This window comes from Rhipicephalus sanguineus, chromosome 8 (assembly GCF_013339695.2).
Source record: "Rhipicephalus sanguineus isolate Rsan-2018 chromosome 8, BIME_Rsan_1.4, whole genome shotgun sequence".
Taxonomy (NCBI): Eukaryota; Metazoa; Arthropoda; class Arachnida; order Ixodida; family Ixodidae; genus Rhipicephalus; species Rhipicephalus sanguineus.
In genome coordinates this window covers 12,066,408-12,090,844 of record NC_051183.1, presented here as the reverse complement: position 1 = coordinate 12,090,844, position 24,437 = coordinate 12,066,408, and the positions used below count along the sequence as shown (strand labels likewise).

The 24,437-nt window shown below is 48.0% G+C and overlaps 2 protein-coding genes across 2 annotated transcripts; both read left to right on the top strand.

Annotated features, from left to right (window-relative positions):
- The first annotated feature begins 8,540 nt into the window (after positions 1-8,540).
- Positions 8,541-12,054, top strand: LOC119401389 (uncharacterized). Its single transcript, XM_037668143.2, has 2 exons — positions 8,541-9,317; positions 10,524-12,054. The coding sequence occupies exons 1-2, from the start codon at positions 8,566-8,568 to the stop codon at positions 10,984-10,986; spliced, it is 1,215 nt and encodes a 404-aa protein (XP_037524071.1). The 5' UTR covers positions 8,541-8,565; the 3' UTR covers positions 10,987-12,054.
- Positions 12,055-19,886: 7,832 nt separating this feature from the next.
- LOC119401388 (uncharacterized) lies at positions 19,887-23,748 on the top strand. The gene is made up of 3 exons (XM_037668142.2): positions 19,887-20,745; positions 21,559-21,718; positions 23,059-23,748. The coding sequence occupies exons 1-3, from the start codon at positions 19,985-19,987 to the stop codon at positions 23,392-23,394; spliced, it is 1,257 nt and encodes a 418-aa protein (XP_037524070.1). The 5' UTR covers positions 19,887-19,984; the 3' UTR covers positions 23,395-23,748.
- Positions 23,749-24,437: the final 689 nt, after the last annotated feature.

The following is a 24,437-nucleotide window of genomic DNA, read 5'->3' as shown; positions in this document are numbered from 1 at the left end:
TTGATTGTGTTTTCGGAACAGCCAGCGCTGAGATGGCCAAGGAGGCTTAAGCGCTTAAGTCCTCCCACAAGTTCATGGCGTAGCCATGGGGGAGGGGGGGGGGTATTGTGGTGGGTTTCAAATCCCCCGTAATTTATGCATTTTACATCTCTCGAGATACGCGCGCACATACAAACACGTACGCGTTTGTTTCTCGTGCAGTTCCCGTTCCGCTTAAAGCAGTGCGCGTACACATCAACAAGAACGCTAGCACGCTCACACGTGCTGGCGCCAGCACGCCCCACATACCCCGTCGAGTGGAACAGCACGACAACGGCGGTGACGGCGTTTTCGCGCTTCGAGTGCCCCTGCAATTTTTGTTGTAATAAAGTGCCCCTCATTTAAATTTCGGCTTAATAATAATAATAATATCTGGAGTTTAACGTCCCAAAATCATGCTATGATTATGAGAGACGCCGTAGTGGTGGGTTCCGGAAATTTCGACCACCTGGGATTCTTCAACGTGCACCTAAATCTAAGTACACGGGCCTCAAACATTTTCGCCTCCATCGAAAATGCCGCCGCCGCGGCCGGGATTCGATCCGGCGACCTTCGGGTCAGCAGTCGAGCTCATTTTCGGCTTGTCGCTGGAACCTCTGGGCCCGCGCCCCTGGCTTTCAATTTTCCCTCAATTTTCATTTGTCCACTTTGCCCTCCGAAATCCATTGTCAAAACACAACGGTTAAGTTCCCCGCATCCCTACTACCCCCCCCCCCCCCTCTCCCTCCCCACCCCTACGAAAGATTTCTGCAACTTACGTGTATTTTCACTGCCTCCAGGATCGGAGGCATGGCAAGCTTTCTGCACCTCACTAGTTTTGCACTGCCTCCGTGATCGGCCCACCATTGACCAAGCGACGATGTCATGTGGTGATCTGTGACGCCATCACGTGATGACAGTGGCGTAGCCAGGGGATGGCACGCCGAGCCCGTGCCCCCCCCCCCCCCCCCCCCCCCCCCCCAGCTTCCCGAAACTTCTTTCTCCCGTGGAATACAGAGCACAAAATGACACTCGACCGCACTTACCTGCTCGGACCCCATGCCGGACCCCCCCGCCCACCCGAAAAAAAATTTATGGCTACGCCACTGCGTGGTGACGATTCTTTGCATCGCTCTTGTTGACGCTGCCGATGGTAAAATTTCGCGTTTGATAAGGCATCCAAGGCTTCCGCCTTCAATAATCCTGGCGCCGCCCCTGATGAACTCAATGCCTTATGGGATCCACATCGCTTTGACCTGGCAGGTTCCCCGTACACTCCTTCGCGTTGTCCCGTTTGAATTCGCGGGAGAACGCAGCTCGCACCATAACACAGGCAGCTGCGGCATGCGTATTCAAGCACGTTTTTCCATGCACCCCCTTCCCCTTCTAACTTTCCGCGCAAACAAACCAGTAGGCTCAGTAAGCTAAAGAAAGGAGGAAGGCGATCCGTTTTCAGAGGGCCAGCAGTGGAGTCATATTGCGTATTTTCAGGCACAGGCGTGCGCTAAACATCGAGCGGTCGTGCACGGCTGCGGTGTTCTGACAGGCTTCACGATGCGAGCAGTTGAAAAAATTTTCGTGCTGACGATGCTCTCATTATCAGCAATAAGTATAAATATCGTTCCGCAAATTCCCAGCACACTCAACAAACTAAGCTAAGCTACACGAGCGCTGAGTGGTTTAGAAGGGGTGGTTCAACCCCCCCCCCCCCCTCGCCCTCCAAACTTTTCAGTTTTAGGGTGGTTGACCCTGTCCCCCTAAAATATTTCTGGCTACGCCCCTACCGCCAGGGGTGTGGATTGAAGGGCTCAGCCCCTCCTCTTGCACCGAAATTCTTACTTTTTGTATGTGTATATATTCGAATAGACACGCACACACATATATGTCGGAGCTTCGGTACCCCTCCCCCCCCCCCCCATGAAAAATTTCTGGATACGCCCCTGCTGAAGAGCTACATGCCCATCGTCAGCGTATACTTTCCACAGCAACTGTAGCCAACACCTGTCGATGTCGACCGCTCACTACAGACAGTTATTGCGTTCAGTCACAGAACGACACCTGCCATATGGCCTCCGAGATTGTGCGCTATCAGGTTTTTGTGCCGGCGTGCTATCTCGGAGGCCATGCACGTGCTTTCGGAATTATCGCGCCGGTCACCGACAGCGCTGCAGTGCAAGACACCGTGACACTGCTCTGCACCGCCGCACCGCTGCTCTGCAATCAGACCACGATTTCTGATAGTTGTCACGCTGCGCCATCTAGCAAAATGTCGTGAAAACAAAGCACATTTGCGGACCAATCACAGTAGGAGCGCGGTGCGTTGCGGCAGTTCTGTCGGTTCTGTCTTGTTTTCGCGCGCTGGTGGCCGTGTGGCCGTGTGTGCTGTAGTTTTGACAGCTTTCAAAAACTATCGTCGCCTTGAACAGCTCACCAAGCTTGGCTTCAGGATGGACTTTATATCAGGTATGTATCCGTTATCTCCGTTCGAATACGATACGCCGACAGCTTAAACTACACATGTTCGGGAAACGCGCTTCGACGTAGGCATGCCGAAGTTTTTGTCGATTTCGAAACCACGCCAATCGGCCGTCCTCGCTCAGAATGTCTCGATCACATGTGGTTTCTTCACTGTAGCGTTTACCTTGATGCTCGGCTTTCAGTTCATGCATTGCCTCAACACAAGCTCATTCAGTGAAGATGTATCAGCGTTTTATTGAAACTACAGCCAAATCATTTCCGCCAAGCCGTGTGTTTGTGACGAGCCGATTAATTTAGGTGCGTCAAATCGGCAGCCTGGGCTGTGGAAATATTTCGAAATGCGAACGCGATTATAATCACTGTTTCGAGTCTTTTAATCGATTCGAATATTTAATTGCTCCATAGTGCGCGGGACTAAGTGCGATTGCTAGTGCTTAAGTGAAACTATATTAGTTGATGTGTCTAAGACAATTGGAAAGCCTCTCGTTTACATATGATTTTCGTCAGTTGCCCACTTTCACGCAGTGGCTGGTGCATTAAAGTAGCGTATTTCAATACCGCGCGAGATTGTGCCCATACCTGGAAGTCGCGGGTTCGATCCTGGCCGCGGCGGTCGCATTTCGATGGAGGCGAAATGCTAGAGGTCCGTACACTGTGTGATTTCAGTGCACGTTAACGAACAGCAGGTGGTCTAAATATGCGGGGCCCTCCACTACGGCGTGCCTCATAATTTATTAGTCTGTGTCTATGTTTTCTTTCTTTCACATTTAGTTCGAGAAGTTAGAAGAAATCAGCCTCAGTGTTATTTCGATGCTCGGTAGTTCGTGTTTTTCGTATATTCGCGTTCGAATACATCCCACAATTAGGCTGTAATTATCCCGAGCCGACGTACGCCGCTCGTGCGCTTTGTGTTTACCTTCTGTTCATATGCCTCATTGAGCAGCAGGCGTTGTGGTTTACTTGGCAGCTTGTTTGTATTGAATCACACTCTCTACTTGCACAGCTTTCTCGGAGACGACCGACTTGCTGTATTCAAAAGCATGTCCGGACCGTGGCACCAGGCGAACTTTTGCCCTGATTCGAAGAAATACAATAATTTGGCTATAAATGAAGCAATTCGAGCTGAATTTGGTGCATTTGTGAATGAAAGCTAAGTTTTCGAAAGCAGAATCTTGATTGACGCGACCGACTTTGCGAAAACTGGCGAAAATGGATAAATTTCAAAGCTGAAAGGTAATGAACAAGGGCAATGTGCAAAAAAAAAGAAATAAAATGCACTTGCTTATTCTGCAACTGGAACGTCTGAACCCTACACGAAGTAACGTATTTCGAAGTCTCCATTAATTCATAATATTATAGCTACTTGTTCCGTTTGCTTTTTGTGGATCTGTGTGTTTATTGCGGGGCCTGCAGTAAAGGGTACATGTTGTGTGTACAAAGAAATACAGGATTTCACAACTATCAATTTTGATGTAATATATATCAGTTTTGTCCATTCTAGATGTCTCAGTACTCCTAATAGTTTACAAAACCATGGTGTATTGTTTTATGACCGTCGAGTTAAAGTTAACTTGATGCTCCATACATTATTTTTCAGCGTACTTTTGGAAATTTACCGCCCCAGGAAATGTGCTTCCTGTATATAGTCAGTCGGTAGGTTCAAAATTTGGTATCTTTACAACCCAGTAAATTTCGTCAAAGTTCAGCGCAGTGGATATGGGCGAAGTGGCATCCACGGTTTCCCCGTATGTATTTATGATTTAAGATTAAATCAGCGGTTAGGGCGAGCTATTACTGCGGTGGTATCACACAAATGACGATAAACAAGAACGAAACGGATACACAAAATGTTTTGATCTCTTTCTTGTTTTGTTGCTTGCGTGAATGTTGCATCATTAGAGTGCTTACTTGGGGCGGTTGGTGCAATGCTAAAGAAAACAGGTAACGGGTGTCTACCGATGTTGTTGTCATGTATGGCGTATTTTTCATCAATCTTGTTGTAACTGATTGTTTATTGTGGACTACTATTGGGTGTTCAAACTGCTGTGTATACCCCCCCCCCCTCCCCCCCACTGTAATGCCTCAATGGCGCTGTGGGTACGAGAGTAAATAAATAAATAAACAGCATGACAGAAATAGTATTGTTATTCGACAGTTCAACGCCAGCCCATGCACGACGCCATACGTGCACCTGGCTTTCAGAAATTCCAGCCCTCGATCTGATAGCGAGATTAGGGGATTAGACACACAACGGTGAACCTATCATATCAGCGTTAATAATACTTCAGTTACCTGCTTTCCCTGCTATCTAGCTGTTCCTAACGAGGTTATTGTCAGGAGCCGCGCACCGCGTTAATCGAGAGTAATAAAGCCAGCATTCCTATTGTCTACGTCGTTGCGTTGCTATGTCAAGTGATGGTTGATGTGTAAAAGGTATGCGATAGATTGAACTCTGTTCTGGCGTGTTGACAAGGCTCGCAAGAACAATTCTGTTGACTGTGCAGATATTATCAACGATCGCGCATAGGCTGTAGCGATATCGTTTGTGATTGAAAGGTAACCCTATGATAAAATGCTGACTGATCATCAAAGGATTGCTTGACATCCTAAAATAAGGTATATATATTACACCGTGTCTCTTAATACACGTGCGTTCGGCCGCGCTGCCAGCCAGACACGTCTTTTTCCGTTTTGTTAACACTCGATTGTGTTTGACACCTTCATGGTGATGGCGACGGCAAAACAATCACAGCCAGTTCCACCCCAGGTGAAAGCCGTACGAACTGCGGCTTTCACCTGATTCGCCTGTATTTCCCTTGTGTTTATGTGCTCCTTTCTGTTCGTTTCGCTTGATTGTGTGATATTTTCTATCATTTTCCGTTCTTTTCTTGAGATTATCTGATTTGTTTCGCGATTATCTATTTTCTGTTCTATGGTCTCCTTTATAATGTCTGCTGCTCCGGGCGCGGTGCGTCTAACTCCCGACGCTGGCGTTTCGCCGGCTCGGACAGACGAATTAGCCGTTCGGCGACGCTGGCGTTCGCGGGCAAGCAAGCGCTGGCGTTCCAAACGTGCAGCCTGCTCGGCTTACGTGCATCAAACGTGGGGCCTGCGTGGCACCAACGCGAGACATGAGACGATGACAGGGCGGCCCCTTAAAGGGGCCCTGCAACACTTTCCCAAGTAGCCATGGAATGGCTTCACTAAAGGAACTTATTGCCTCACGAATCCACCAGCGCAAAAATTTTTAGAATCCGTCCAGCACGAGCGGAGTTACAAAGATCTGTCGCACGCTGTAATTCCTTTCCCTCTTCTCTCGTCCTGACGAAAGCGCTGGAAGCTAAGCAGGGAGGGGTGGCATGGGGGAATAAGTTACGTCATGCGCGCCTGGTGACCTTGAACACCTTTTATTATTTTTTTTCGAACGCGCGGCGTACTTTCAGTGCGATCGCGCGCGCGCGCGGGCAAGTGACGGCCTCCTGCGGCAGCCGCAGTAACTGCCGAGCGCGCCATGTTCAGGTCAGCCAATGGCGTGGAACATGTGTCAGTGACGCAGTGATTTTGAGTCAATAGCATGATTTGTCGAGAGAAGAGGAAGCGAGTTTTAGCTGACTGAGAATTTATTCTAAATCCCAGGCCGCGTGCTGCGCTACAATGTTTGGCTCGCGTGTTCTCCTCGGGAGCATCGACTACCGATGGGCAGCGTTTCCTGACCATGCTGAAAAGTGTTGCAGGGCCTCTTAAACTGCTCCGCAGTTACAATGTGCCTGGAGAGTCCATATGTAATTGCTATCGCGATAAGGACTCACTATCTATGGACGGACGGTCAGTGGTGGAACAGCTGGCGCTTGTGCTGTTTAGCTCGTGAACGGTATTTTACCGAAAAAAAATTTTGCGAAGCCTGCGCCGCATAAGCATTATAGACCGGCTTTGCAAGAGACCAAAACCTGAAGTGCGCTATCATCATCATGACGGTGAACCGGGCGGCCGTTGCCATCTGATCTCCATTTGCCTTTATCGCTCTTGTATTTGCAGCTGTGACGAAACGAATGAGCACAAACTGTGTTTTTGTGATCGCTTTATCACCGAACGCAATGTTCTTCGAGCTGCGTTGAATTATCTAGGCCAGGGTTCTCAAACACGCGGCCCGTGGGCCCCATGCGGCCTGCGTACCTCTCGCTGGCGGCCTGGCCTGCACAAGACAGTCTTCGTGCCTTATACTTTTTTTGTTTTCTTAAGTGTGGTCATAAGCCTTCAGCCCGCGATGGTCAGCTCTCCGCACAAGGAAGAAACTTGACGGGCAAGGCCGACGCAATGCAGCACCAGATCCCCTTCAGAAATGACCCATATGCGAGACATGCGAAAAGCTTTCTTTCAGATCTATTGTGTTCAAACGGCTCTTGTTTCTTTTAACGCGGAGCTGCTACGCTTTCCGTTATGCCGTTACGCGTAATAAGAATAATAATAATATCTAGGGTTTAACGTCCCAGAACCATGATATGATTATGAGAGATGCCGTAGTGGTAGGCTCCGGAAATTTCGGCCAACTGGGGTTCTTTAACGTGCACCTAAATCTAAGTACACGGGTCTCAAACATTTTCGCCTCCATCGAAAATACAGCCGCCGCGGCCGGGATTGGATCCCGTGGCCGTTACGCGTTCGCAAAAACGATCATCATGATTGGCCTCTACCTTTATAGCGCGTGCAACGCAATAACTCTGCCGGCGCGCGCTCTCCCGTTGCGCCGATTTGTCTGGCGTGGGATGCAATTCGGATGGGCGAGAGAACGTGTACAGAGAGAGACAAAAAGAGATAGAAAAAAAGGGAAACAAAAAAAATCACAGCATATCCACGGAGTGAATGATGATGAGTGGGCGAAGCTGCGGAGGTTCATCGGTAAACCGTGAATCTTCCGTGAATTCTGCCCAGTACATCATCACCGACGTGAGATCGGGCGCGTTTATACTAAAGGTTAGATGAGAGTTATGACGACTTGCAGCTCACTTTAATTTTATATGTACGCTGTGAATTTTCATTGTTTAGAAAACCATTCCTTTAGAAAACATCTGGCGTCTTTCGTTAAGCAGCTGGCGTCTTTTCGTTTTGCTTTAGAAACATCTGGCGTCTTTTCGTTTTGCTTTTAGAAAACCTCTGGCGTCTTCGTTGGTTTATTTCATCAATCAACGGCGTTTTGAACAAAATTTTTATTGTTTAATCACGCACAGGAGAAATCTCACCAGGCACTACCTTGGAGGTAAACAATGGCTGCTAATGGGAATGAAAGACAGAAGAAGTCGGCTTTTAGCTAACACTTACACTTGTACTTCTACTAACGTTTTCTACTGGAACATGCCAATGGCTGCTAATGGGGAATGAGAGACAGAAGAATTCGGCTTTTAGTTAACGCGCACGCTGCGAATTTTTTATTGTTCAGCAACGCACAGGAGAAATCTCCCACCGGCACCACCTTGGAGGTCAAGATCTGGTACTAGCGTTAAGACTGGTTACGTACTACGACGGGGACGAACGGATGCCGCCTTAAGGAGCTTCGCCCCTAAAAATTCTTGGTGAAAAAATTTTTTGACGGGGCGGGATTCGAACCCGCGTACCCACGATTCGAGGGCGAGCATCGCAACCACTCGGCTATCCAGGTGCGCCAGCGGAGAATAACATAGCCTTGTACAGTATAGTATAGCAAGGGGGTGGGAAAGGAAAGTGAGGGGGGGGGGAGGAGTAAATCATAGCATAGAACGAACGATAGAAATAAAGGGAAGAAAAACAGAAAGAGAAAGGAAGATAGAAAGTGGAACCGAGAAATAGAGAGAAAAAGAGAAAGAAAGATAGGAGCGAGAAATAGAAAGAAATATAGAGAGAAAGACGGGAATATAAATAAACAAAGACAAAAATAGAGAAAAGAGAGAAAAAGGAAGACAGAGATGAAAAAAGAAAGAGGAACAAAATTAGCCGCCCAGCTCGCACTTCCCTCATGGATTAAACCACTAGTGCGAAGCCTACTTCCGTTTTTCTCTGTTTTTTTTCTTTCTTTCAGACGTCGACTTTCTGTGCATTATGATGCGCGCTATAGGCCTACCGTTCGGCTTATACCACGCCATCGAGCGCGAAATGGCGAACCGCAGCGACTGGAGCGACGTGATCGCCATGAAGGGTGCGCGGGAAGTCTTGAGGGGAGTCAGGTACCCGAACGACGCCACCAGGCGGTCGCTGTACGCATCCTGGCTGAGGGTGGTTGCCTCCGACAGGTGGGAGGAGTCGTTCGACCACGTCATGCTCGAGTGCGTGGCGGCCACGCCTTCGCCGTCGGCCCCGTGGAAGCCGCTGTTCGCCAACATATACCGAGTCCGGGACGTGATGGACCTGCCGTTCCCGGATGTGCCGACGCCCGTGCTGAACCTGTTAAAGATGCCTAGGCTGTTCGAGCGCAGGCCCGAGAGCGTGGAGCCGCTCCCTTCATCTCCTGGATTCGTCGACTTCCTCGCCGACCTGATCAGGAAGAGTGACAGCTCTCGGGCTGCCCTGAACGAGGCTGGCCTCATCATCGGCTTCTACAGCCTGGCGCTGTCCTTAGTCGTAGCCTTGCCCGTGAGGGAAGTGCAGGACTTCTTCCGGACACGGATGAAGAGGGCGCTGGCCGCGGCTGTGCCAACGTCATTCGACGGAGATGCTTTCTGCGCCAACGGCAGGTTCCTGACCGAACTGGCCCGCAAGACGTTTTCTGAAAAGGGAGAGGTGAAGCCTTACCTCGTGCTCCTGGTTCTTGGCCAGTATGCCTACCACGTTCACGCCAGGGAGGCGCCGCCCAGGTAACGATATTTGGTGTCCCAGCCAGCCTCTAAAGTGGCCCTGCATTCCAAGTAATCAAGAAAGTTTTAATTCAGGTAGACAGTGCATTAGGCCGAATTAAAAAATCCACGGCCCATCCACTCCGTGAAGATGGTCGTACAGCAAAGCTGTCTGTGCCCGGTGATCCCCCTTGCTGCATCATTCCTTGCATTGGCCCTTGCCGCCCACTGTAGTGGCGGCAGCCCTTCGTTGCCGTTTTGCCTTGGCTTCGCGAGTTCGCCTTTCGGAGTCTTCGACTCCCCGCTGGCAAATTGCCTTAGCTTCGCGAGCTCGCATTTCGGAGTCGTCAGCTCTCAGATGCCGCTTGGCTTCCGCTTCGCTAGGGTGCCTCGATGCTCTTCCTCCTCCGCCATGTCAATGCCCACTCGTCGGCAGCGCACAGTTGGCGCGCGCGGTTGTAAAAAAAAATAAATAAATAAACTCTCGTGCACTGGGTCACGCAACATACGTGGATCTTTTTCGGAGCGCAGAGACTGAGCCACTGTGCGAGCTTGCTTTGGCACGCGCGTAAGGCGTGAGTGAAGGAGTGGGCACTTTAATGGCCGACGTACGAACAATAAGTGTTGCCATTCTCCACGGAGCGGTGGGAGAGGAGGAGCTCAAGGCACCCTATCTTCGCAAGCTCTCAACGCTGCGTCTTCGGCACGGCGACTTTACGAGTCTATACGATTGGCTAGGGAGATCATGTGACGTCGCGAATCCGCCGCTAGATTTGAACTGTGCTTGCTTGCGCTTGATTGGTCAAAGCGAGATCACGTGACCTGCCGGCTCAGCCAATGAGTTTTCTGCGGAGGCCGACTACCACTATACTACTACGGCCCAGGCTAGCCTAAGGCAGCTTCGCTGTAAAAAAATGAATTACCTTGTTGGCGCGCAGGTCACCACTGCCACTCGTTATAAAGGGGACGCTCATAGCATTCATCCTCGCCCCTACAAGCCAGGGTGTCCGCTTTAATGTGTTCAATTCAGTGTTTCAAGGCTGCGATAGAGGGAAACAAATCTTTATGATTAGCAAAGGTAACCGCAAGAAACACATAATGAGACAACATGTGTGGTTTTACGGTGATCGTTGCTAGTCATGAATTAGCAACTGGCTTACACCCACACGTACTCCTCTAAAAACAACCTTTAATTTGGAGTCCTGTTTTCCTCTATTCCTTATTCAGCGCCGACGTGAGCTTCCTGGAGGAAGGTTTTCTCACGGCAGCCAAGTTCGGCCAGTTGAAGATAATACGACTCCTGTACCACGTACAAGAGAAGACTGCACTGAGCGCCAAGGTGCTCAACCGCATCCTACGGGACAGCGGCTCGGAAGAAGTAGCCCTATCCAGCCAACGCGTGCGCGAGTTCCTGGAAGGCGCCGACGAAGAGATGCAGAAAACGAGGCCGTGGTGCCGAGCGGCCAGCGTTTGCTTCTTCGTGCACCTCAACGTGGAGGATCACCTCGACTACGTCATGAGGCTCACGGCGTTCCTGGCCCCGGATCCCAACGACCTCATGTGGCAGTGTCCGGAGTTTGCCGACGTGCCGGCGTCTCGCATGAAGGACGCTCGCCTTTGGGCCCGCAACTTCAAACGGGCTTTGCGCAAAGGAAAGTACGGCACTGCCGTTAGGCTGGACCAGTTGTAACCAGTTGCTGTACGCGGTGTGAGAAACCGCCGTTAATGCTGCGCTGCCTTTCCAGACGAGAAAGTTTCATTTCCAGGTGGATTGTTGAGCCAGAATCTTTCCAGCTGGGAAGACTCACGGTTCGGTAATTCAGCTCCACGTGGATGAATATCCAGCTGGAACTTCGTCAGTTCCCGACTAGTATTCGGTTATATTCCAGCCGAATATTCATCAACTTGCCGCTGAATTATAGTGTTATATAACCGAATTATCGAACCAGAAATATTTCGAGCTAGAAAGGTTCAATAATCGAGCTGGAAATAGAAATTTTTCCATCTGGGATCAGGTGTCCCTCGTGGTCACATCGTTTCACTGCCAAACCTAGCATCGAGGGTATGCTGGAATATTTTCATGTTTCTTCCATCCTAATGCGCAGCCCTTATTATAGCGTGTTCGTGGCGATTGAAGCCGTCGTTATGCCAAGCCAAGCATCAAGAGCATGCCGCAATGTTTCGCATCGATGAAGCATTGCTTTGTGCTATATGCCTTCCACGTAACCCAGGTGTAAAGTTATATGGCTTTATCATATATATGCCTTCCATGTAAGCCATGTTTGGGTATTCCAATGGCACTGCCAAGTGCACGTCCAGAACACATTGTCGAACCTTTCGCGTTGAGAATTAGGCGCTGAAAGTCTTTAGCCGCGTTTCGCCAAAATATGTTTAATTTCATTTCAAGGATACCTTGCCTCGTTGTCCTTTACTTTTCTAACCCCTATTTTTCAGTTTTTGTAGCGCTGTCATTCTGCCAGTGCCAACTCTGTGGAACAAGATAATCATTCAAAACTATTTCATCTCCAGAGATTTATTTTTAAGTAAAACAAATTGTGTTTTGGTTGGCTTCTTACAGTTAATAAACGAATTCAGAATTTTGGCTTCGATTCTCGCATCCAATTAATTCAACTGCTGTGCCTAAATATTTGTAAGGTTTCACCTGATCGTGTTAACCCAAGATGAGGAGATCGAAAGTGTTTTCCTTTTTTTTTATGATAAATGAGGAAAGCAGCAAACAGGCCACCAAAGGGCTGGTCATGCCAGTCGAACATGAACTAGAGAGACCATAGGCGTAGACGGGTGTCAAAGACTCGAAATTTTTTTTTAACAGTTTGAACGTATTTACTGTCGGCTTCATAAGTTTCAGATCACCAAGTCAGAAAACTTTGAATTCTCCAGCAATTATGTGATTATTCGGTCCATGTGCACAGTGCATGTAAGCGCGTTTTCGAACAGGCCGGAAATCAAGGCTGCGTGCAAGAGCAGCTGAAATAATCGGCTTTTTCTTATGTATCTTGGTCTCTAAGCTTTTGACGCTGACTACCTGTACACGCGCACACACACACCAAAAATTTGAACTAATTTTGTACGATGCAAACAATAAAGCGCGCTGATGCTGCGTGCGAGAGACGATTGGTGCAAGTTCACATGAATGTTCACGATCAGTTGACCAGAGACGACGAAGAGCGGGTTAGCTTCATCTTTCGAACAGCGTTTCGTAGACCTAAGTGAAACTGGCTCACGTTGCGGCGATGGGACGTGGCGGAATTAACGGCGGCCATGCTTGGTCCGCTGGTGTGGCCGTGTGAACGCGGACCGTGCGTGTGGAGTCTCCAGTTACCGTGTGCTCGTGACGTCACTCGTCACGTGACGCTTTGAAGTATCTGGTGGATCGGACAGGACCACTTGGTTCACGGTCAGTGCATTCTCACTGGTGTGAAACCGACGCAGCTCATTCGTGCCGTGCTCTGCGCATCCTGGTGTAACTTCCAAGTGGTAAGTTTGCTCGCCCAGCGCACGCTTGCAAGCGGTGGCCCTGATTGCAAACCCGATTTCATTCAGCGTTCGCAGAACAATCTTTAAGGGTGATTTTAGAATCGAATACGAATCCGAACCAAAGACTTCGAATAGTTTTCGAATAGTAAGGCAACCATTTTTAAAACAGCCTTAGACTTATAAGGTAACATCTTTCAAAACAGCCCAAGAATTCTATAACATCTTATTTGAAAGAAATATTCACAAGCTTTAACAAAGAAACGCTACGATTACTTTTAACCGACAAAAATACCACATATAGTATTTAAACTGAGCAAACACGTATATACAGCAGCAACTAGAACCATGTAACTGCAGGCTGAAATATAGAAGTCGCTACAGTATTCAAGATGGTACTTTTAAAACAGCTTTTAAATGAAACTGATGCATAAATAATAAGCAGTTTTCATGAGGTAACATCGGATAGTGGATTGATGACAGTGTCACTTCGGGGACACTGGAGTTTTAAGCGAAAACGCCTTCACCCTGTGGTCAATATAGCGTCGATAGTCCCGCAAGTACGTGGGCTGCATGCATCTGGGTAAATCGATGACGAAAACAAGAAAAACTACCCCTCGATGCTCCGACGTCTCGTTCCTTGGAACATTTTTTGTCGTTGCTGGTTATTCAAAAATTATTCGGCATTTCGAATATTCACTATTCGATTCGAGCACCGAATACCCCGTTAGGGGTATAACACAAGGGGTGGCTAGCATGTTCGTACAATAAAAGTTGGTGTTATGGTGTGATACATGTTTGCGCAATGACCAGAAATTCAGAATCACTTGTTATCGCAGAAGCGTGGTGGGGCAGTTCGTTCCAGTCTCTGGCAGCCCGAGGAAAAAATGAGGCTTGAAATGTTACGGTTCGTGTTCGAGGACGGGTGACTTCGAAGCAAATAATAATGAATTCTGCTGATGATGAAGGGAAGAATGCAGTCCCCGGACAATTCGAACACAAAAGGGAGCAGTCTGGGATTGTTCGCATGACATGACCCAGTGTGAAAGCGCATAAGACGAAGACAGAGAAGCCTCTTCTCTGTCTTCTTGTGCGCTTTCACACTGTGTCGAACACACAAGATTGCGCTATTTTTGGAGGGCATACAAACAGGCGTGCGCACAAGGGAAGCAGCCCCCCCCCCCCCCCTCTCAATACCTAGCCTTTGCACTGCGTTCTGATCGTAGGAGCCTCAGTGAGAGGGGGTCAAGAAGGGTGAGGGGGCACAGCGGTGAAACTTCGACCCTCCCCCCCCCCCCCCAAATGGAGAAACCTAAGCACGCCTCTGCATACAAATGTTCTCTCAGAGGTGAAAAAAAGATGTGTTGAGGTGAAGGGAGATTATGTGGAAAAGTGACACAGTTTCATTTCTGTCGCTATTAAAAGTTGGTCAGATTGGAAACTTGAAATTTCCCCGGTGTAGATATACACCGCCCAACTTACAGGGGTGGTGAACAGTTCGCAGGCCACGCTGTCATAGAAATGAATGGGATAGCGGCCTACGAATTTTTGCCCCCCCCCCCCCCCTCTGTGCACGTGTTTGATCCATTGCAGACTTGTAAATAAGTAACCGATTGCAATTACCGTTACTTCCTTTAAAATGTAATTAATTACTGAGATCAATTACAGCCTCAGAAACGGAACTCGGCAATTAGAGAGATGTAATCGATTACTTTTGCGCTACTTTCCTTCAAAATTTTATTGCCTTAACACCATAGGCGTGCGCACAGGGGGGGGGGGCAGGGGGGGCAGCCGCCCCCCCTAATCACATAAGAGGGGGGCGCAAAATCTTCCCCGTACATTGACCCTTCTAGTCACCTAAGAGAGGGGGGCGCAAAATCTGCCCCATACATTGACTTAGTAGGGGGGGGGGGACGCTGCGATGAACCTTTGCCCCCCCTAATGAGGAACCCTGCGCACGCCTATGCTTAACACAATAACACAAGTTTAACTACAACGAACTACCGCGGCTTGCATAGTAGAGTGAAGGCTGGGAGGCTTACTGTGGCTTCTGTGATATAGTGTTACACGTTGTTAACATTCAACTGGAATTGTTTTTGAAGTTTGTCGTCGCTGATTCTTCCACGTTTACTCATTAAGAGGTCAGCCGCTACACTGAACACTCAATACATGCGCTGAAGGGAAGGGCGGCATTATAACGTAGGAACACCTTGCGCACCAGCTCGCAGTTCCGCAGTTCTTCGAAGCTAGTGTCCGTGACCTCTATGAAGCGTCGCGCTTGGCTGTTGCTGGCGCTCGGGTAAGGCGTTTATTTATTATATTTTATTTATTACATACTGCAGACCACGTTGTCCTTGCAGGACGGGCATACACAATTGTAAACAAATCTAAACACACACACACACACACACACACACACACACATATATATATATATATATATATATATATATATATATATATATATATATATACACATACACACACACACATACATACATACATATTCAAAAGAACGTAACAAAACTACAATGGAATACACAAAAAAAATCACAGCATATCCACGTAGTGAAGATGATGAGTGGGCGAGGCTGCGGAGGTTCATCGGTAAACCGTGAATCTTCCGTGAATTCTGCCCAGTACATCATCACCGACGTGAGATCGGGCGCGTTTATACTAAAGGTTCGATGATAGCTATGACGACTTGCAGCTCACTTTAATTTTACATGTACGTTGTGAACTTTCATTGTTTAGAAAACCATTGCTTTAGAAAACATCTGGCGTCTTTCGTTAAGCAGCTGGCGTCTTTTCGTTTTGCTTTAGAAACATCTGGCGTCTTTTCGTTTTGCTTTTAGAAAACATCTGGCGTCTTTCGTTGGTTTATTTCATCAATCAACGGCGTTTTGAACAAAAATTTTATTGTTTAATCACGCACAGGAGAAATCTCACCAGGCACTACCTTGGAGGTAAACAATGGCTGCTAATGGGAATGAGAGACAGAACAAGTCGGCTTTTAGCTAACACTTACACTTCTACTGACGTTTCCTACTGGAACATGCCAATGGCTGCTAATGGGGAATGAGAGACAGAAGAATTCGGCTTTTAGTTAACGCGCACGCTGCGAATTTTTTATTGTTCAACAACGCACAGGAGAAATCTCCCACCGGCACCACCTTGGAGGTCAAGATCTGGTACTAGCGTTACGACTGGTTACGCACTACGAGGGACGAACGGGTGCCGCTTTAAGGAGCTTCGCCCCTAAAAAGGAACACTTATACGTGTCTGTCCTAGCATAGATAGGTGCTAATGCATCGGAGCGATGGTGCCGTGTTTGCCTTGTGGAAAGAGGGCTTACATAAAGCGAAGGGTCGAGGGTGAATTTGTGGTTAATTAGATTATGTAAAATATCCAAGCGGTACTTCTGTCTTCTTGATTCAAGAGGAGGAATCTCATTAGCCAACATTAGCTGTGACGGGGAGTCCGAACGTTTGTACTTGAAATAAATAAAACGAACCGCTTTTATTTGTATTCTCTCAAGTTTGTTGATAATGAGCTTAGTATACGGGTCCCATGCGAAGCAGGTATGTTCTAGTTTTGGGCAGATATATAGGTTAGGTTGGTGGGTAACTTAACGTTCGAAGGAGAATTTCTTTAAGTTTTTGTCGCAGATAAAATAGTTCGCGGAATGCAGCAGAGCACGTGTTCTCAATATGAAGGTTCCAAGAGAAATTGTTAGTGAAGGTTACGCCCAAGGTATTTATAATTATCAACTTGTTTAATGGAACTGACCCCATTTTGTACACGTAATCGAGGGGATTCTTTTTATGCGTTATGCGAAGAGGTACTGTTTTGTCGGTATTTGCAGCCATGCCCCATTTTTTGCACCACAAGGATATGCTATTCAAGCTCTGATCTTCCAGAGACTTAATCGTCTGCGAACAGTCTTATTTGTGTTCCAGATGTAACGACGGTGACGATGTCATTAATATATACGTCATTATGTCATTGATATATGCAGGTAAGGCCAAGGAAAAGGTGAAAAAATAGGCTCTGTGGGGACCCTCCGTCTGACAGAGCGGGGCGTAGAGCGGTCCCATATTTTTCGGGACGAGAACTGCTGTAGATGACTGGTTACAACTTGATTTTGGAAAAAAAAAGCTTGATTACCGGCAATCAGTTACAGGAAAATGTAATTGATTACAAGTAATCGATTACTTGTAACGCGTTACGTACAGCTCTGATCCATTGCGCAAGATAGCAGCTGCATGGCTCGTAAATGAAGCTTCGCTGTAAAGATAACTGGCGAAGAGCCTCGCAGCAAAAGAACGACGGCAGAGATCCTTCGTGGGAATTTGAGAGCGTCCGCAGCTCGTGGATCTGTCGACCTGCACACCGAGGCGCCGCAGACGGCATTTCTCGCTGGCGCACCAGGAGCGCCTGGGCTATCGGCGCCAGCAGCTTCGAGGATAAAATTACAGCGCAAGCACGCAAGGCGCCCCGCGAAGGAAAGACACGACACACACAAGCGCTGACTATCAACTGCTTTATCCCTTCATACGTCAGTGCATATGCTATAGGCCCAAGGATTTTTTTATTCCATGCAGACGTGGGAACGAGCATGCGCAGCTGACCTTAGGCATAGAAGCTTAACACATAATGAAAAGAGCTCAACTATGTATCAGTGATAATTCCTTATCCCTGCACTCATCTGAATATGGTTTTACGTGTTCGCGTATTAACGTACTGTCTGTCATCCTCGTTTCACTTTTTGATTAGAGCTGTTGTTGTGTGCACATGCGCGGTTGTGGTCTTGGCCTTATATGTGCATTGACGTCTGAAGGAACAAAGCGGTTGACAGTCAGCGCTTGTGTGTGTCGTGTCTTTTCTTCGTGGGGCGTCTTGTGTGTTCGAGCTGCAATTGTAACCTCAAGAATTTTATACCAACTAGGTTCGAATGAAGTTTTATTGAAGCTCCGATGAGGAAGCAGCAACCGCAGATAATATGAAAAATATGCGACTAACAAAAACAAAGACGGTATATTCTTGCTGCACAAAATGAAATCGGAGAAAACAGAGAATCGCTGCTCCTGCTTACACTTGTTTTTCTTTTGAGGAAAATCTTCAGCTGCCTGACGTAATTTAATATTTTGTACAGTGTCAAGGCTTTTCTTACTCGTCGGTGACTGGTTTTGCACCGAAGCCGGCGCATTGTGTGTACCTCGATCCCCCGTGTAATGGCATAGTTGTGAACCATTTATGATAACTGCGCCAAACTACGCCAGGAGGTGAAACCTGCTACATCCTGATACATTTTTGCTAAAATGTAACGACGTCTTTCGGAGAAAAAGAAGACTGAACGCACTTGCAAACCATATTTGAACAGAACACTTAAGCGCGCGCAAACAAGGACAGATGGAGGTGATGACAACACGAGCGCTTACTTAAGTGTGCTGCTATGGAAAACCAACTTGCCCAAAAATCAGCGCTTCTGCATATTTAAGCTACCACTCTAATTTCTAGGGGTCATTGCAGCATACTGGCGAGGGCTACGCTGTTGAACTTCAGACTGGCCCATACTGCGTAAATAAAGTTTTCTGCTACTGATAGACCACAATGCTTCACTACATTATTAAGTTCAGTAATATAGCTTCTAATTGTTGCGGGCCAAGCTATAGAAAAGTAATTCTTGGTGCAACTACGTGTTTTCGGGTGACCGATTTGTATTTGATTGATTCAATTAATTACAGTGAACTGTACGCGTGTGCTTGAATAGACCATTTCGTTATAGCTAGCTTGTTTTACAAAAAAAAATTGTTGGATTATTTGTTGTAATATACTTCCATAAAAATTCATGCAGATCGCTTAATTTTTAAGTTATGTCTCACCGTACAATCGCCAGACTTTATCAGCTATTGCACGCGCTGCATTGGACTATGGGATTTTGCTTAGAAAGCATGGCGTCTCAGCATCCCGGCATTTTGGTTCTGTTTCTTGACCGCAGCAACGGTTCGTGTTTCGGAACTTCTCGAAGTTAAATACGAAGCCTCTCGTTACCGCATATTTCATGGAGCACAAATTACATTTCGGGGAGAAAGGACCAATGAACCCTGTATCTTACTAACCGTACATGAATCAATACCCTAACGATTCTCTCATAGGCCGCGGGATCGAATCCCGGCCACGGCGGCCTCATTTCGATCGAGGCGAAATGCTAGATGCCCGTGTATACTTAGATTTAGGTGCACGTTAAGGAGCACCGGGTGGTCGGAATTTCAGCCCTCCACTACGGCGTCCGTCACAGTCGTATCGTGGTTTTGGGACTTGAAATCCCAACAATTATTATGATTCTCTCCATAACGCACAACAGCAGGTACTTCACCGTGCCCGAGAGCCTAGGTTGTACCCAAACGCCATCCGAATAGTTCTGCATAGTAAACAGATTGCATGGAAAATTTACACAGCTTGTGCTGCCAGTACTGTAACTAAAGCATGAGGGAAAGTCGTATTCATTTGCAAATATGAAGTGGCTTCCGTAAAAATGTTGTGACCTGAGGAGTCCGCAGAAAAGCGAAGAGCATAAATTAATTTCACCTTTTGGAAAATTATAAGTAAACATGCATGTATTTGTGCATAAATCGATTTTGTTAAACGCGTGGTACAACTCCAAAACGACTTCTTTTGGGGCGATTTGGTGCTTACATTGCTTAGGTGCACATGACTGTGGCGCAAAATACATTTCGTGAAAAAGGGGCGTAGAGAAGAAAGTGAAGCGCCGACTTTCTTCTCTTCGCCCCTTTTTCACGAAATGTATTTTGCGCCACAGTCAAATGTACCTAAGCAATTTGCTACAACTGCTCTAGGTTAGATACAAATATTTGCGTTTAAAAAAGTGTGCTTGGGAACTGCTCCAAAAAGTTGTTGCGCTGCTCCAGAGTGAGATTTTAACTGCTCCAAAAGCCGCGCCCAAATGGCTTCGGTCGATCATATCACTGATAATGACATTTAGTTAGTGAGTATTGATCACTCCCGCCGTCTTTTATGAACCATTTATGCGCGAAAAAAATTGCGTGTTTCATCCAACTGCCTTAATTTGAAATATTTGTTTGCTCGCGTATTTCTCCAGGGAGGTATAGCTGACACTGTGCAGCCGTTCACAAGAATCAAAGATCTACGTGAACGCCTTGCCTTCCACCATGAGCGGGCTGTCAGGTCTCACTCATTCCTTCGCCCGCATGATGGGCACATTCTGCGGCGTCATCTGGGACACGCGGACCGACTGGAGCGACGTTCTGGCCATGAAGGGCGCCCGTGAGGTGCTCGAGGGCGTCAAGTACCCGGACGACGCCACCAGGCGGTCTCTGTACGCGTCCTGGCTCCGCGTACTCGCCTCCGACGTGTGGCAGGACTCATTCGACCACCTCATGCTCGAGTGCGTGGCTGCCACGCCGTCTCCTTCGAACCCCGAGAAGCCGCTGTACGCGGATATCTTCAAGGCCCACGATCCCATCGACCGGCACTTCCCCGACGTCGTGACTCCCGTCTTGAACCCCGAGAAGAGGCCGCGACTGTTCTCGGGCAAACGGAGGGCCGTCGAGCCGCTTCCTTCACTGCCGGGCTTCGTGGACTTCGTGGCGGACCTGCTGCGGAAGAGTCAGGACTCTAGGGCGGCCCTCGACGAAGCCGGCTTGATCATCGGCTTCTGCAGCCTGGCGCTAGCCACGGTCGTAGCCAAGCCGGCGGACCTGCGGGAGTTCTTGCAGACCCGCTTGAAGAGCGCGCTTGCCGCGGCAGTGCCGACGTCGTTCGAAGGCGATGTCCACTGCCCGAGCGAAAGATTCCTCTCCCAACTCACCCAGAAGGCGCACTTTATCACCAGCCAGGTGAAGCCCTTCATTGTGCTGCTGGTGCTCGGTCAGTACTGCTTCCACGCCGGCGCGAAGGATGCTGCACCGAGGTAAATTTCCTTGACTGTCTCGTTGCGCGGCCTCTTGAGTACGTGAAACACGGCACGCGAATGAAGTGGCGCAAAAAAAAAGCGTGTGACCTGCGTCACTAAAATGTCATGCTGTAACGTCACGTTCTGCCATCATCATGGCGCCATTTGTTCATACTGTGACGTCATCATGAGACGTCATTATGGCACCACAAATTTCTGAAATTTGTGGCGTCATAATGATGATGACATAATAGGGTCGAGAGTATGACGGAAGCCCGTCTGGTCGGGATGAAACAATAAAGGAGAAGAGATGCGGACACATTCGAAAATGATCTGGAACCACTGTGATATGGCTCCCGTGGGGATTATTATTATTATTATTATTATTATTATTATTATTATTATTATTATTATTTGATATGCACACACAAGGACACGGAGGAAATAGAGAAAGCCGTGTGAGAGCCGAAACTTCAATACATTTGCTTTCAAGCTCATTTTGGTCGGTGTCCGTATTGCTTCTTGTGACGTCATCAGTTTACATCGTCGCTTGGTCAAAGGTGGGCCGATCCCGGCAGTGCTGCAACACCCCGTGAGGTGAAGAGAGCTTCGGGGAGGGAGGGGAGAACGTGCAGTCAACTGAGAACGCCAGGATAATTTAATGCGCGTGTCTCCACAATGTGGCGCGTTATGTCTTGCAAGGGCGCAGCAGTCCTTCGCCTTCAAGCGTTACAGAGAGCGTAACACTCACTGCAGAACTTGATACCTGTCTGTGGGCACGAAGATTCTTATTCACTTGCCTTACCTCACGCTGTCTCGTTTATATGACAGTGCCGACATGAAGTTCTTGGAGCAAGGCTTCCTGGAGCCAGCAAAGTTCGGCCAACTGGCGATTGTCGAGCTGCTGTACAAGGCGGAGGAAGAAACGGGGATCCCAGCTGCTGTGCTCAACAGGAAGCTTTGTGCAGAATATTTCCCACGCAGTCCAGAGGTTTGAAACTTTCGATAATTTTCCCAAAGTGCGTAACACCGGGAGCAAAGGATTGGAGACCAGTGCATAAGCAAACATTTGTTTCAGCGAAACTGTACGGTGCCGAATTGAGATGATGCGTATTTCATTGGTTGAACATGTATGTGATGGTATGTCAACTCTGTCTCTTCTCTGCTTCTGCTTCGTCAGCGAAAGAGAAAAAATGTTGCAGTGGCTTAGCTCGGCTATGCCAGGATAACGTAGCGTTAGTAAAGGTTCAGCTGATTGGTATTAGCTTTCCTGCTTGTCTAGGATTATCTTGATTATCATGCTTACTGCTGCTCCAATGACACACACGTGGTATACATGTTATGTAGCACATGTATATTTATTTTGCCAGGCAACTACTTCGGGATCCGATGAGTTAAGCTTCTCCGCTCTTCTGCGCCGTTGAGCAGCATTTGCGCTCTCCTTCTCCATGGCTAAACCGCACTGGCAAACGCCAGTCAGAGGCGCTATGAAGCGGCTCCAGCGCAGTGTCAGACGGCGACTGCACAGCGAGGGCGAATAGCTGCGCGCGCGCCGGCGCCAGTACGTCTACCTCGGCTACGATGTCACTCCTCTGGAAAGCGCAGACCGGCGGCAGCGAGTCGCGCGCGGCAGCGGCGGAGTGCGCGGGAGGTGCCGGCTGCGATGCGCCAGCTGTGTGACATCACTGATCCTCGCGTATGCGCAGCACGGTTCTTGAGGAGCCACGCGAAACTGGCTCGGCTAGGCCAGTGTAGCTAACGCTACAAAATCGCAATTTAAAAAAGGTGTACAGCAAAGTACAACACAAGATCGAGTCTTATAGTGCACTATAGTCAAAATAATTGACAGCAACGGTTGCAAGCAACACAAAAGGCGGTATGTGCTACTGAAAGGGCACGTCAGTGAAACCTGTGATGTAGGCGCGCGCAGTCCCACAGCTGTAACAACTTGTGTCTGTTTAAGACAGGGTGGTGTATTACCTATGCTGTAACATTATGAGTCTTCAGTTAGTGCATCGTGTGGTAGCGTGACAATGTACGTGGTGGAAGGTGATGTGAATCAAAGTGTTTGCCTGCCATACAAGTGCGGATAATGAGGAATCGTTTATATAGGAATTTCACTGGAGCCGACGTTTCGACAAGTCGACTTGTCTTCGTCAAGTCGCTCCCTTGACGAAGACAAGTCCACTTGTCTAAACGTTGGCTCCAGTGACATTCCCATTGCAACGATTTGTCATCGCTTCAAGCCTTCGTCATCCTTTGAACTTCTGTCTTGTTAAGAGCGGGTAATGGAAACATTATAAATGATAGTCTATTTTTTATTGATTTCAGGTCACGATAACCAGCCAACGTGTTGAAGCGTTCCTGAAAGGCGGGGAAGAACCGAAGCAGCGAACCAGACCGTGGTGCCGTGCTGCCAACCGGCACTTCTTCATGTACCTCAACTTGGACATGAACTTGCCCTACGCAATAAGGCTGACGGCGATGGTGGCGTCAGACCCTGACCATCAGCTGTGGCAGCGACCGGAGTACGCCCGAGTCCCTGCGTATGAGAAGGATAGGGTGCAACGGTGGGCCACGAACTTCAAGCGCGACTACCGCCGCGAAAGGGTCGTGGAGGAATCTGCCAAGCGCGACACCAACCGCGGCCGCCATGACATCGTTTAGCGTTACGTGCCTCTTAGCGGTCAGCTGAAGTCAGTGTGCTTTTCTTTCATTACGTATGTTTTTCTCACCCGCTTTTAAACTAACGTCTTTCTGTTATTAAGATATTTCAACCACGTACTGCCCAATAGGAATAAAAGCATCGTTTTTTTCTCAAAATTCGTTTTGTGAATACCGATCTTTAGAAATTGAGTCCCCAAGCAACCTTGCGATACCTAAAGCTGCAAGCACCGCTTCCGTTCTTTGTGTTTATGGTGCCTTCTTATAACACGAAGCATTTGTACGCTCATCCCATGCATTGGCCGGGAGATACGTATGCGCTTGCGTCGCATAGTTTCGGATTCTTTCAATAAAACAATGGAAACATATCTAACGCGTCTTGTTGGAATCTACATGCGGACGTAGCACTAAATTCGAAAGACGTAGCACTAAATAGCACGAAATGTTCAAGCCTTTCCGCTTGAACATTTGTTGCTATGAACCGTTTTAAGCATGGCATCTGCGTTTAGTTGCTATATGACCTCCTGAAGGTGATGTCAGTGTTTCCTTTCATATTGCTTGCAGTTGTACCTCTCCTGATTACGAAAATTGTGTGTGTGTGTGTGTGTGTGTGTGTGTGTGTGTGTGTGTGTGTGTGTGTGTGTGTGTGTGTGTGTGTGTGTGTGTGTGTGTGTGTGTGTGTGTGTGTGTGTGTGTGTGTGAGTGAGAGAGAGAGAGAGAGAGATGAGCCGTTTCGCTGTAGGCCATACTAGGTCAGAAACACTTTTTTACTAGCGCGTATATGTAAAAAATTCAATTTCATCTGAGAATTCTGACACGCCACGGTTTAGACAACAGTTTAGAAAATTACCGAGGTTTTATCGCAACTGGCAATTCAACGTTATGGTAAGCACAACCTTCTATTTTCACGTCCTCAGGTCACTGAGAACGTGTGACCAAAGGTTATCGTCGTAGGGATGTCTGAACTGCTTCGTTCAACTCCCTGCCTTCCTCTGCTCTTTCTCTCTCTCCATAAGTGCAACAAAGAGGTCACCGTGTTAGCTTTT